This window comes from Lethenteron reissneri, chromosome 66 (assembly GCF_015708825.2).
Source record: "Lethenteron reissneri isolate LAM-NWPU_2019-01 chromosome 66, ASM1570882v1, whole genome shotgun sequence".
Taxonomy (NCBI): domain Eukaryota; kingdom Metazoa; phylum Chordata; class Hyperoartia; order Petromyzontiformes; family Petromyzontidae; genus Lethenteron; species Lethenteron reissneri.
In genome coordinates this window covers 7,263,060-7,278,502 of record NC_083844.1, presented here as the reverse complement: position 1 = coordinate 7,278,502, position 15,443 = coordinate 7,263,060, and the positions used below count along the sequence as shown (strand labels likewise).

The following is a 15,443-nucleotide window of genomic DNA, read 5'->3' as shown; positions in this document are numbered from 1 at the left end:
ACAATATTCTATCATTAAAACTAAAACAAATATTTTTAAACAATCATTTTTAGATGTTATGTTTCGGCTTGGGTCTAATTGTCCACGCTCAACTGACGTTGGCTGTAATTGGCCACGGTCCCCTTACGCTACGGCAAGCTTTCTGGAGTCGTGGAGTTCTTCCATTACTAGGTACTGTACATTTCATTAAAGCGTGTTTTTTTAAGTGTTTTTAAATATTACTTATTTTTATAGTGTTATTTTTTAATACTCGATGCAACCAGGAGCAAACAAAGGTAGATTTTATTTCTTTATATTCAAATCGGCACCGTGAAAAACATTTAGCTGCGTCACCACCGCAAACAATAACGCAAACAAAATCTAAACCCCCCCCCCCCCACACACAACACACACAAAGGTCGGTTTTAACTTCCAACCCATCAGGGGAAAATACATCTCAAGATTTAACCAAAAAAAACGGGGGAGGGAAACTCTCTCCAACTTTGCCCGATCGTACGCCCCAACTTTCAGTAGAGGTGCAAGGGGCCACCCATTTAGTAGGTTCGCAAAAATCTGTCAAAACTTGAACCCCTCCTCCCTGTACGCACGCGTACTTGTTATACACCTCCGCCCCATCTTCGTACGTACGTATGCTTGACGCACCCCCCCCACCCCCCGAATCCTATAGAACGGCCGATATTGAATCACGATCAAGGATTAATACTATTAAGGTGTTTAAGCAAACAGATCGTCCACCGCCGAACTATTTAATTCATTTGAAGGCCAATGTAGACAAATTATCGAGGCTTTACCCCCCCCCCCCCCCGTTTCCTATGCTACGTACATTGTCAGTAGACCCCCCCCCCATACGCAAGCGAACGCATTTGGGTTAACCCCCCCGCCTCATGCGTACGTACTAAATGGATGGCCCCTAAGCACGCGTGCGTGCGTGTGTGTGCGACGTTTCGGAGGCAACACAAGTCTCCGTCATCAGCTGGGACCGTCACAGCTAAAATCACTGCATCAAGTGACGACGGACACTTGTGTTGCCTCCGAAACGTCGTGATTTATTTTATTTCCATTATTACTTTCATTAACTTTTAATTTTATTTCATTTTTTTTACCTACGTGACGACTTTACCGAGAAAAAACCTACGAGCACGAATCCTTGCAGTCACGAAAGCTTCAAATCTAGAATGAAAGTCTCCCGCCGCTCCTCCGACATTCGCCGTCAACGCGTGTGCCGGGAATCCCTCCCCACCACAGGTTGTCATCCGGGAACCCGGAGAGGCAAATTTCTCTCGTAGCATCAGTTGCAAATTCTCAGAAGCGTCATTAACGTTTCGTTTTTAAATCCTTTATATTAAGTTCGCTTGCTTGCGTGCTTGCTTGCTTGCTTACGACCGTGCAAATCTTTCGGTCGTTTCTTAACCCACTTCCCGTGATCCAATCGAGCTGACATTTTGCACGCAGACTCGTTGTGCGAGACAATTAATGTTCGTGAAAAAAAATTCCCAAAATTGTACACTGTTTAGGGAAAACAAATTAAATGTTTAATTACCAATTGCTTAATACTGGCAGACAATCATCTGACCCATAGGTGGCAGCCATCTCAAGCCAGAGGACGAGAGGACTCTAGCCGCCACGCATATAAAGGATTTATAGTGAAAAACTTAGTTTTTACGGGTTATACTTGTTTTGTTTTTAAGCACCCTGCATATACACACACGCACACACACGCACAACGCACGCGACGTGGAATCAAGCCCCGTGGTCCGAATGTCGTCGTCCCGTCTCCCCCCCCTCCTCCTCTCTCGCGTGCGCTGCCTCGTTTAAGACGTGTCCATCGTCACCTCGGGGCCTGCGAGACAGAGACCACCACCACGCAGACGCTTCATGGCGTACGAGGCCCAGCCCCCCCTCCGCTGCCCCCCGCACGTGCCCTCACGCCGTAAACATTAACGCTGGAGGAAATCCGATAAGCTACAAAGCTCTTTTGTTTGAGGGTTAGTTCGCGTCAAAATATATGAATGTTGTGTCGTGAAACCCGCCACAGAGGGTTTGTGTCACGCAAACAGAACGTGGCCAATTCGCTAGGGGGTACACTCTGGACGTACGCATCTCAGTGAGACACACTGACAATGGGGGGCAGGGGGGTGGTGTGGGGGGGCGCTAGGGGTAACTCTGGACGTACGCATCTCAGTGAGACAGAGACGCTGAAAGTGGGGGGCAGAGGGGGTGGGGTAGGGGGCACTAGGGGTAACTCTGGACGTACGCATCTCAGTGAGACACACTGACAATGGGGGGCAGGGGGGTGGGGGGGGCGCTAGGGGTAACTCTGGACGTACGCATCTCAGTGAGACATAGACGCTGACAGTGGGGGGCAGGGGGGTGGTGTGGGGGGGCACTAGGGGTACTCTGGACATACGCATCTCAGTGAGACAGAGACACTGAAAGTGGGGGGCAGGGGGGGTGGGGTGTGGGGGGGCAGAGGGGGTGGTGTAGGGGGGGGGGGCGCTGGGGGGTACTCTGGACGTACGCATCTCAGTGAGACAGAGACACTGACAGTGGGGGGCAGGGGGGTGGTGTGGGGGGGCGCTAGGGGTAACTCTGGACGTACGGCATCTCAGTGAGACAGAGACACTGAAAGTGGGGGGCAGAGGTGGTGGGGTGGGGGGACACTGGGGGTAACTCTGGACAAACGCATCTCAGTGAGACAGAGACAGGGGGGGTGTTGTGGGGGGGGGCAACTCTGGACGTACGGCACCTCAGTGAGACAGAGACAGTGGGGGGCAGAAGGGGTGGGGTGGGGGGGCGCTGGGGGTAACTCTGGACGTACGCATCTCAGTGAGACAGAGACATTAAAAGTGGGGGGCAGGGGGGGTGGTGTGGGGGCGCTGGGGGGTACTCTGGACGTACGCATCTCAGTGAGACACACTAACAGTGGGGGGCAGGTGGTGTGGGGGTGGGGGCGCTGGGGGGTACTCTGGACATACGCATCTCAGTGAGACAGAGACATTAAAAGTGGGGGGCAGAGGGGGTGGTGTGGGGGGCAGAGGGGGTGGTGTGGGGGGGGGGCTGAGGGGGTGGTGTGGGGGGGCACTAGGGGTAACTCTGGACGTACGCATCTCAGTGAGACAGAGACATTAAAAGTGGGGGGCAGAGGGGGTGGTGTGGGGGGCAGAGGGGGTGGTGTGGGGGGGCGCTGGGGGTGCACTCTGGACGTACGCATCTCGTTGAACATGAACGCGTCCTGATACTCCTTCATGTACTGCGTGGACCTCGCCTCGTCCAGGAAGAGCGAGTAGACCCGCTTGATGTCCTCTACCTGCACCTCCGTTCCCTGCGAGAGACGCGCGGACAGATTAGACGTTCCGAGACCGACCCCGGCTCAAGGCAAGGCACCACGCGGCCGCTGTGCTGAGATGTCCTTACACGCACAAAGCCAAAAGACTCCCCCCCCCCCCCCCCCCCCCCGTGCAGCCTTAACGGACTGTCGGGGCAAGTGCTGTTAGCGAGTAGCAGCGCCTATATGAAGGCTACCGGCCTTCACCAAACTAAAAGCCTGCGGGGCGCCCGCCCGCCCGCCCGCCCACCCACCTTGCGTTTGCGACACACGAGGCTGGCTGCCGTGATGAGCTGGATGGCGTAGCGGAGCGAAGTCTCCATCCCGATCTTGGTGAGCACGGTGAGGGCATCCTCGTTCATCTCCACGTCCTCCTCCTCGCAGCTGAGGACACAGACAGAGAGAGACACACTCATCATCATCGTCGTCGTCTACACATCCTCCGCACAGCTGAGTAGACAAATACACACATCATCATCATCGTCTACACATACTCCTTACAGCCGAGTAGACAAATACACACATCATCATCATCGTCGTTCATCTCCACGTCCTCCTCCTCGCAGCTGAGGACACAGACAGAGAGAGACACACTCATCATCATCATCGTCGTCTACACATCCTCCGCACAGCCGAGTAGACAAATACACACATCATCATCGTCGTCGTTCATCTCCACGTCCTCCTCCTCGCAACTGAGGAGGACACGCGGAGAGAGAGATCAGAGGTCGCAACCGGGTACCCGATACCCGGGTACCCGTACCCGGCCGGTACAGGTACCCGTTTGCGACCCTGGTGCGGCCGGGAACGGGTACGGGGGGTAAGGAATCAAAACCCGTTTGTGACCTCTGGTTGGTGAGTGGGTGAGTGCGTGGGTGGGTGAGTGAGTGAGTTAGTGAGTGGGTGAGTTCGTGAGTGGGTGAGTTCGTGAGTGGGTGAGTTCGTGAGTGAGTTCGTGAGTGGGTGAGTGAGTGGGTGAGTGGGTGAGTGAGTGAGTGAGTGGGTGAGTGAGTGGGAGAGTTTGCGACCCTGGTGCGGCCGGGTACGGGTAGGCCGTGAGTCACTGGTGAGTCACCGTTTGTCACTCATTTCCCAACGTCTTGTCTCTTCTCACAATTCAAGTTCCTAGAATCAACACCCACGCCTGCAACGTGGCTTCATCCCAGAGGTCGCAATCGGGTACCCGTACCCTACCCGTACCCGGCCGGGTACGGGTAGGGTACGGGTACGGGTAGCCAGGTATCGGGTAGGGTACGGGCACCCGTTTGCAACCCTGGTGCGGCCGGGTACGGGTACGGGTACGGCTAAAGAATCAAAACCCGTTTGGGACCTCTGAGATAGATACAGACACACATCATCATCATCATCGTCTACACATACTCCTCCTCACAGCTGAGTACACACAGAGAGATAGACACATGATCATCATCGTCTACACATACTCCTCACAGCTGAGTACACACAGATACAGAGACACACACATCATCATCATCGTCTACACATACTCCTCCTCACAGCTGAGTACACACAGAGAGATAGACACATCATCATCATCGTCTACACACTCCTCACAGCTGAGTACACACAGATACAGAGACACATCATCATCATCATCGTCTACACATACTCCTCCTCACAGCTGAGTACACACAGAGAGAGATACAGACACACACACATCATCATCATGCATCTACACATCCTCCTGCACGTCTCACCGGATGGAGAGTATCTGCTGAGTCTCGCGCTCGCTGTATGGCGATGTGGAGATGATGAGCAGTCGGTCGAGCAGGTCGATGGGCAGTCCGTGCGGACTCTGGTAGCTCGTGCCTCGGATCCTGCTCATGCCACGGTCGAGAGGTCAAGACGCGTGGGGACAGGGAGGGTGTTGATTAGGGGGGTGGTGGGCACAGCAGCGGTTCTCAAGAGTGATTCAGTTGTAGTAATAGGTTTTTACCCTTTCAACTGGTACAGAAACTGACACCTTTATACAAGGCATCGTGTTTGCAATAACCTCAACACAAGATATCAAAAAGCAAAATATAGTGATAGGTTTTTACCCTTTCAACTGGTACAACTGACACCTTTATACAAGGCATCATGTTTGCGATAACCTCAACACAAGCAGTCAAAATGCAAACAAAAAGAAACAACTCTGATGATGATGATGATGATATGCACTGTCCTTGAAGTTGATTGGTCCACACCCGAGACAGCTTTCTTTAGAGCCTAGTCTCCATTGGTGTTGGACCAGATGACGCCAAAAGGCGTACAACTCAAAGACAGCGCACTATCAGAGTATTGAGAGCTCGGGGTGAAGCATTTACACTATGAGATCTCCTTTACCAGTGGCAAAATTTAGTAGTAGGGGTTTACCCTTTCAACTGGTACAAAATCTGACACCTTTATACAAGGCATTATGTTTGCAATAACCTCAACACAAGAAGTCAAAATGCCAACAAAAAGAAACAACTCTGATGATCTGTCGCCTCGACGGACCTGGTTTTTCACCTGAGGACGGCTGCTTGCGTTGTGGCCGAAACGTCGTGAGAATTGTTTTATGTTTTATTTTTATTATTTTATTACTTCCCTTCTACGTGACTTTACCGCAAGAACCAAGAAGATGAATCCCTGCAGTCACGAAAGCTTTAAATCGAAATTTAACTCTGATGATGTACCAGTTAAAAGGGTAAAAACCTATTACTGTATTTTGCCACTGGTAAAGGAGATCTCAGAGTGTTTCAGTGTATTAGGTAGAGCCCTGTGAGCCATGCGGCTCTTGAATCGGGTGCAACCGCAACAAACAAAAACACGAACAAGACAACATCTTAATGTGACTGAGCGCAAACAGAAAAATCCAGGAAAAAAACTGCAAAGTCTTCCAGAAAAAGCACCGTACACCAACGTTGTGTGCAAAAATCCCCGTGGGATGCAAGTCTAACAACAACAACCACAAGACAACTTAGATTAAGGCCATCAGTCTAACTCTGTACTACAACAACACAGACATGGCCAAACCAATACACTTTTCAAAAATCCCAGTGGGATGCAAGTCTAACAACAACAACCACAAGACAACTTAGATTAAGGCCATCAGTCTAACTCTGTACTACAACAACACAGACATGGCCAAACCAATACACTTTTCAAAAATCCCAGTGGGATGCAAGTCTAACAACAACAACCACAAGACAACTTAGATTAAGGCCATCAGTCTAACTCTGTACTACAACAACACAGACATGGCCAAACCAATACACTTTTCAAAAATCCCAGTGGCATGCAAGTCAAACAACAACAACAACCACAAGACAACTTAGATTAAGGCCATCAGTCTAACTCTGTACTACAACAACACAGACATGGCCAAACCAAAAAACTTTTCTAAAATCCCAGTGGAATGCAAGTCAAACAACAACAACAACCACAACCACAAGACAACTTAGATTAAGGCCATCAGTCTAACTCTGTACTACTACAACAACACAAACATGGCCAAACCAAAACACTTTTCAAAATCACCAAAATAAAGCCATAAAAGCAATGAAACAGTGATCATAGAAACTGTGACGGAATTTTCACAATAAACGATATAAACAACATGTACCACCACCAAACCCTGCAGCCATAGCTGGCTGCATGAGTCACTCCACAACAGCAGCAGGAGTATCAGTAGCAGTATCAACATTTTTCAATGCACCTTTAAGATCGGCACACTAAATCAAAACACAAGATCATACTTTGCTGCGGTCATCAGGAGCGAAAACATTTGATTTCAGGCCATTCTGAATAGCAGTGGCAGCTAGGGGTGTAAAACTCCTCTACAGCATCTTCTTGGTTCTTTCGGTAAAGTTTGCAGTCTATCACATTGGGAAGTGGGTTAAAATTGAGGTACAAGATTTGAGGATACGACGACAACAACAACAACGTGAGTTAAATAAAAGCGTGTAAAAAAATAATGTTTAAAATGTATATTTTTTCGTTTTAATGATAGAATACTGTATTGTCATCAGTATGACATAAGTATAGGTTAAAATTGAGTTACAAGATTTGAGGATACGACAACGACAACAGAGTGAGTTAAATAAAAGCGTGTAAGAATAAATAAAATTTCGATTTAAAGCTTTCGTGACTGCAGGGATTCATCTTCTTGGTTCTTTTGGTAAAGTCACGTAGACGGGAAATAATAAAATAATAAAAATAAAACATAATAAAATACAATTCTCACAAAGGGAAATAATAAAATAATAAAAATAAAACATAATACAATTTCGATTTAAAGCTTCTTTCGTGACTGCAGGGATTCATCTTCTTGGTTCTTTCGGTAAAGTTACGTAGAAGGGAAATAATAAAATAATTCTCACGACGTTTCGGCCACAACGCAAGCAGCCGTCCTCAGGTGAAGACAACCAAGAAAGAACCAAGAAGATGAATCCCTGCAGTCACGAAAGCTTTAAATCAAGATACGCGTCTGTGTGTTGGGAGCGCTGATGAGTTGAGACGTTGTCTGGTACTCAACACGAGGGGGTGGGGTGGCCAGCACCAGGCCCGGCCGCCTTTGTCTCCCTAGTGGTGATGTTTTACTCACCACACCCAGGTAATCAATTGAGGCTGAGTCGACCTAGGGGAGGCCCAGGACTTGTTCAGACAACTGTCACTGGTGTTGGCCGTGAGCGGGAATCGAACTCGGTAAACAGGGTCTGTAGCGCGATCCACTGCACTACACTACTGCCACACCATCACTACCACAACAACCACACAATCACCGTAACCAAAATCAGTCCCACTATCACCACCATCACGACCATCACCACCATCACAAAAGCAAAATCATCATCAATATCATCATCATCACCACTAGCCCAATCACCATCACCACCACCATCATCATCATCACAAATGCAAAATCATCATCAATATCATCATCACCACCAGCCCAATCACCACCACCATCATCATCACAACTGCAAAATCATCATCAATATCACCATCACCACCAGCCCAATCACCATCACCACCATCACCACCATCACCACCACCATCACCACACCACCACCACCACCCCATCACCACCACCACCACCACCATCACCACCACCACCACCACCATCACCACCACCACCACCACCATCACCATCACCACCACCACCACCACCATCACCACCACCACCACCACCACCACCATCACCACCACCACCACCACCATCACCACCACCATCACCATCACCACCACCACCACCATCACCACCACCACCACCACCATCACCACCACCACCACCATCACCACCACCACCACCATAGTAAAACATCCTCATCGTCGTGCCATCACCTGGTGATGCCGCGGTTGGTGGCCATGATGAGCACGGGAGCCATGTCGCTCTCGAGGGCTCGGTTCAAGAACGAGAAGCACTCCATGTCCAGCATGTGAACCTCGTCTATGAACAGCACCTGTGACGGTCACGCAGACACACACAGAGACACACAGAGACACACAGAGACACACAGAGACACACAGAGACACACAGACACACAGAGACACACACAGAGACACACACAGAGACACACACAGAGACACACACAGAGACACACAGAGACACGGTCATCAGCATGTGAACCTCGTCTATGAACAGCACCTGTGACGGTCACGCAGACACACGCAGAGACACAGAGACACACACAGAGACACACAGAGACACACACAGAGACACACAGAGACACACACAGAGACACACAGAGACACACAGAGACACGGGTCATCAGCATGTGAACCTCGTCTATGAACAGCACCTGTGACAGTCACGTAGACACACACGGGGACACACGCAGAGACACACAGAGATACACACAGAGACACGGGTCATCAGCATGTTGTACCTTGTCTATAAACAGACACGCGGAGACAGACACAGGGACAGACATGGAGACAGACACGGAGACAGACACGGAGACAGACACGGAGACAGACACGGAGACAGACACGGAGACACACACGGAGACACACATGGAGACAGCCACACGGAGACATGGGCCATAAGCATGTTGTACCTGGTCTATAAAACAGCACCAGAGACACGCGCGATGATTCGGATGACGACGACGCTACTGCTGCCAATGTTGATCATAGTTGTGACGATGGTGGTCGTGGTGGTCAACTTGGCGGCGATGTTAACGAGGATAATTGTGATGACGCTGCTGCTGTTAATCATAGTGATAACGGTGGTGATGGCGGTGATGATGATGATAGTTGTGATGACGCTGCTGCTGTTACTCATAGTGATGACGGTGGTGATGGCGGTGATGATGATGATAGTTGTGATGACGCTGCTCCTGCTGTTAATCATAGTGATGACGGTGGTGATGGCGGTGATGATGATGATAGTTGTGATGACGCTGCTGCTGTTAATCATAGTGATGATGGTGATGATGGCGGTGATGATGATGATAGTTGTGATGACGCTGCTGCTGTTAATCATAGTGATGACGGTGGTGGTGATGGCGGTGATGTGATGATGATAGTTTTGACGACGCTGCTCCTGCTGTTAATCATAGTGATGGCGGTGGTGATGGCGGTGATGTGATGATGATAGTCGTGACGACGCTGCTGCTGCTGTTAATCATAGTGATGACGGTGGTGATGATGGTGATGATGATGATAGTTGTGATGACGCTGCTGCTGTTAATCATAGTGATGACGGTGGTGATGGCGGTGATGATGATGATAGTTGTGATGACGCTGCTGCTGTTACTCATAGTGATGACGGTGGTGATGGCGGTGATGATGATGATAGTTGTGATGACGCTGCTGCTGTTAATCATAGTGATGACGGTGGTGGTGATGGCGGTGATGTGATGATGATAGTTTTGACGACGCTGCTCCTGCTGTTAATCATAGTGATGATGGTGATGATGGCGGTGATGATGATGATAGTTGTGATGACGCTGCTGCTGTTAATCATAGTGATGACGGTGGTGGTGATGGCGGTGATGTGATGATGATAGTTTTGACGACGCTGCTCCTGCTGTTAATCATAGTGATGGCGGTGGTGATGGCGGTGATGTGATGATGATAGTCGTGACGACGCTGCTGCTGCTGTTAATCATAGTGATGACGGTGGTGATGATGGTGATGATGATGATAGTTGTGATGACGCTGCTGCTGTTAATCATAGTGATGACGGTGGTGATGGCGGTGATGATGATGATAGTTGTGATGACGCTGCTGCTGTTACTCATAGTGATGACGGTGGTGATGGCGGTGATGATGATGATAGTTGTGATGACGCTGCTCCTGCTGTTAATCATAGTGATGACGGTGGTGATGGCGGTGATGATGATGATAGTTGTGATGACGCTGCTGCTGTTAATCATAGTGATGATGGTGATGATGGCGGTGATGATGATGATAGTTGTGATGACGCTGCTGCTGTTAATCATAGTGATGACGGTGGTGGTGATGGCGGTGATGTGATGATGATAGTTTTGACGACGCTGCTCCTGCTGTTAATCATAGTGATGGCGGTGGTGATGGCGGTGATGTGATGATGATAGTCGTGACGACGCTGCTGCTGCTGTTAATCATAGTGATGACGGTGGTGATGATGGTGATGATGATGATAGTTGTGATGACGCTGCTGCTGTTAATCATAGTGATGACGGTGGTGATGGCGGTGATGATGATGAAAGTTGTGATGACGCTGCTGCTGTTAATCATAGTGATGACGGTGGTGATGGCGGTGATGATGATGATAGTTGTGATGACGCTGCTCCTGCTGTTAATCATAGTGATGACGATGGTGATGGCGGTGATGATGATGATAGTTGTGATGACGCTGCTCCTGCTGTTAATCATAGTGATGACGGTGGTGTTGGCGGTGATGATGATGATAGTTGTGATGACGCTGCTGCTGCTGTTAATCATAGTGATGATGGTGGTGATGGCGGTGATGATGATGATAGTTGTGATGACGCAGCTGCTGCTGTTAATCATAGTGATGGCGGTGGTGATGGCGGTGATGTGATGATGATAGTTTTGACGACGCTCCTGCTGTTAATCATAGTGATGACGGTGGTGATGGCGGTGATGATGATGATAGTTGTGATGACGCTGCTCCTGCTGTTAATCATAGTGATGACGGTGGTGATGGCGGTGATGATGATGATAGTTGTGATGACGCTGCTGCTGCTGTTAATCATAGTGATGATGGTGTTGATGACGGTGATGATGATGATAGTTGTGATGACGCTGCTGCTGCTGTTAATCATAGTGATGACGGTGGTGATGACGGTGATGATGATGATAGTTGTGATGACGCTGCTCCTGCTGTTAATCATAGTGATGACGGTGGTGGTGATGGCGGTGATGTGATGATGATAGTTTTGACGACGCTGCTGCTGCTGTTAATCATAGTGATGGCGGTGGTGATGGCGGTGATGATGATGATAGTTTTGACGACGCTGCTGCTGCTGTTAATCATAGTGATGACGGTGGTGGTGATGGCGGTGATGATGATGATAGTTTTGACGACGCTGCTGCTGCTGTTAATCATAGTGATGATGGTGGTGATGACGGTGATGATGATGATAGTTTTGATGACGCTGCTCCTGCTGTTAATCATAGTGATGACGGTGGTGATGGCGGTGATGTGATGATAGTTTTGACGACGCTCCTGCTGTTAATCATAGTGATGACGGTAGTGATGGCTGTGTCGATGATGATAGTTTTGACGACGCTGCTGCTGCTGTTAATCATAGTGATGATGGTGGTGGCAGTGATGATGGTAGTGGTGGTGGTGGTGATGATGATGTCATGATGGTGGTAGTGGTGGTGGCGGTGATGATGATGATAGTTGTGATGCTGCTGTTGGTGTTAACTATAGTGATGATGGTGGTGGCAGTGATGATGGTGGTGGTAGTGGTGGTGACGGTGATGACGATGTGATGATGGTGGAGTTGGCGGCAACGGCGGTGATGATGATGTCATGATGATGATGGTGGTGGTGGTGGTAGTGGTGGTGGCGGTGATGATGATGTCATGATGATGATGGTGGTGGTGGTGGTAGTGGTGGTGGCGGTGATGATGATGATGTCATGATGATGATGGTGGTGGTGGTGGTAGTGGTGGTGGCGGTGATGATGATGTCATGATGATGATGGTGGTGGTGGTGGTAGTGGTGGTGGCGGTGATGATGATGTCATGATGATGATGGTGGTGGTGGTGGTAGTGGTGGTGGCGGTGATGATGATGTCATGATGATGATGGTGGTGGTGGTGGTAGTGGTGGTGGCGGTGATGATGATGTCATGATGATGATGGTGGTGGTGGTGGTGGTAGTGGTGGTGGCGGTGATGATGATGTCATGATGATGATGGTGGTGGTGGTGGTAGTGGTGGTGGCGGTGATGATGATGTCATGATGATGATGGTGGTGGTGGTGGTAGTGGTGGTGGCGGTGATGATGATGTCATGATGATGATGGTGGTGGTGGTGGTGGTAGTGGTGGTGGCGGTGATGATGATGTCATGATGATGATGGTGGTGGTGGTGGTAGTGGTGGTGGCGGTGATGATGATGTCATGATGATGATGGTGGTGGTGATGATGGTGGTGGTGGTGGTAGTGGTGGTGGCGGTGATGATGATGTCATGATGATGATGGTGGTGGTGGTGGTAGTGGTGGTGGCGGTGATGATGATGTCATGATGATGATGGTGGTGGTGGTGGTAGTGGTGGTGGCGGTGATGATGATGTCATGATGATGATGGTGGTGGTGGTGGTAGTGGTGGTGGCGGTGATGATGATGTCATGATGATGATGGTGGTGGTGGTGGTAGTGGTGGTGGCGGTGATGATGATGTCATGATGATGATGGTGGTGGTGGTGGTAGTGGTGGTGGCGGTGATGATGATGTCATGATGATGATGGTGGTGGTGGTGGTAGTGGTGGTGGCGGTGATGATGATGTCATGATGATGATGGTGGTGGTGGTGGTGGCGGTGATGATGATGTCATGATGATGATGGTGGTGGTGGTGGTAGTGGTGGTGGCGGTGATGATGATGTCATGATGATGATGGTGGTGGTGGTGGTAGTGGTGGTGGCGGTGATGATGATGTCATGATGATGATGGTGGTGGTGGTGGTGTGGTGGTGGCGGTGATGATGATGTCATGATGATGGTGGTGGTGGTGGTAGTGGTGGTGGCGGTGATGATGATGTCATGATGATGATGGTGGTGGTGGTGGTAGTGGTGGTGGCGGTGATGATGATGTCATGATGATGATGGTGGTGGTGGTGGTAGTGGTGGTGGCGGTGATGATGATGTCATGATGATGATGGTGGTGGTGGTGGTAGTGGTGGTGGCGGTGATGATGATGTCATGATGATGATGGTGGTGGTGGTGGTAGTGGTGGTGGCGGTGATGATGATGTCATGATGATGATGGTGGTGGTGGTGGTAGTGGTGGTGGCGGTGATGATGATGTCATGATGATGATGGTGGTGGTGGTGGTAGTGGTGGTGGCGGTGATGATGATGTCATGATGATGATGGTGGTGGTGGTGGTAGTGGTGGTGGCGGTGATGATGATGTCATGATGATGATGGTGGTGGTGGTGGTAGTGGTGGTGGCGGTGATGATGATGTCATGATGATGATGGTGGTGGTGGTGGTAGTGGTGGTGGCGGTGATGATGATGTCATGATGATGATGGTGGTGGTGGTGGTAGTGGTGGTGGCGGTGATGATGATGTCATGATGATGATGGTGGTGGTGGTGGTGGTAGTGGTGGTGGCGGGTGATGATGATGTCATGATGATGATGGTGGTGGTGGTGGTAGTGGTGGTGGCGGGTGATGATGATCTCATGATGATGATGGTGGTGGTGGTGGTAGTGGTGGTGGCGGGTGATGATGATGTCATGATGATGATGGTGGTGGTGGTGGTAGTGGTGGTGGCGGTGATGATGATGTCATGATGATGGTGGTGGTGGTGGCGGTGATGATGCTAGTCGTGATGCTGCTGCTGCTGCTTGCTGGTGTTAATCATAGTGATGATGGTGGTAGTGGTGGTGGCGGTGATGTCATGATGATGGTGGCGGTGATGTCATGATGATGGTGGCGGTGATGTCATGATGGTGGTGGTGGTGATGATGATAGTCGTGATGCTGCTGCTGCTTGCTGGTGTTAATCATAGTGATGATGGTGGTAGTGGTGGTGGCGGTGATGTCATGATGATGGTGGCGGTGATGTCATGATGATGGTGGCGGTGATGTCATGATGATGGTGGTGGTGATGATGATAGTCGTGATGCTGCTGCTGCTTGCTGGTGTTAATCATAGTGATGATGGTGGTAGTGGTGGTGGCGGTGATGTCATGATGATGGTGGCGGTGATGTCATGATGATGGTGGCGGTGATGTCATGATGGTGGTGGTGGTGATGATGATAGTCGTGATGCTGCTGCTGCTGCTTGCTGGTGTTAATCATAGTGATGATGGTGGTAGTGGTGGTGGCGGTGATGTCATGATGATGGTGGCGGTGATGTCATGATGATGGTGGCGGTGATGTCATGATGGTGGTGGTGGTGATGATGATAGTCGTGATGCTGCTGCTGCTGCTTGCTGGTGTTAATCATAGTGATGATGGTGGTAGTGGTGGTGGCGGTGATGTCATGATGATGGTGGCGGTGATGTCATGATGATGGTGGCGGTGATGTCATGATGGTGGTGGTGGTGATGATGATAGTCGTGACGCTGCTGCTGCTGCTTGCTGCTGGTGTTAATCATAGTGATGATGGTGGTAGTGGTGGTGGCGGTGATGTCATGATGATGGTGGCGGTGATGTCATGATGATGGTGGCGGTGATGTCATGATGGTGGTGGTGGTGATGATGATAGTCGTGATGCTGCTGCTGCTGCTTGCTGGTGTTAATCATAGTGATGATGGTGGTAGTGGTGGTGGCGGTGATGTCATGATGATGATGGTGGTGGTGGCGACGCTGCTGCTGCTGCTGCTTGCTGGTGGTGTTGGCGATGTTCCTGACGACGATGGCGACGTCTGCTCACCCCGGGGATGATGTCAGCCTTCCCCTCCTCCCTCCACTCCGCCACTTTGCTGTTGATCTGCTCCCGCACCTCGCTC

The 15,443-nt window shown here is 50.1% G+C and overlaps 1 protein-coding gene across 1 annotated transcript in view; it reads right to left on the bottom strand.

The window, feature by feature from the left end:
- Positions 1–266: 266 nt before the first annotated feature.
- Positions 267–15,443, bottom strand: part of RUVBL2 (RuvB like AAA ATPase 2) — a 16,539-nt gene continuing 1,362 nt past the window's right edge. The window contains exons 2-7 of the mRNA XM_061578497.1: positions 15,368–15,440; positions 8,651–8,769; positions 5,041–5,160; positions 3,580–3,709; positions 3,208–3,322; positions 267–1,840 (exon numbers count right to left, since the gene is read on the bottom strand). Of these exons, the coding sequence (XP_061434481.1) occupies positions 1,812–1,840; positions 3,208–3,322; positions 3,580–3,709; positions 5,041–5,160; positions 8,651–8,769; positions 15,368–15,440 (586 nt within the window). The 3' untranslated portion in view covers positions 267–1,811. The remainder of the gene's footprint in view (positions 1,841–3,207; positions 3,323–3,579; positions 3,710–5,040; positions 5,161–8,650; positions 8,770–15,367; positions 15,441–15,443) is intronic.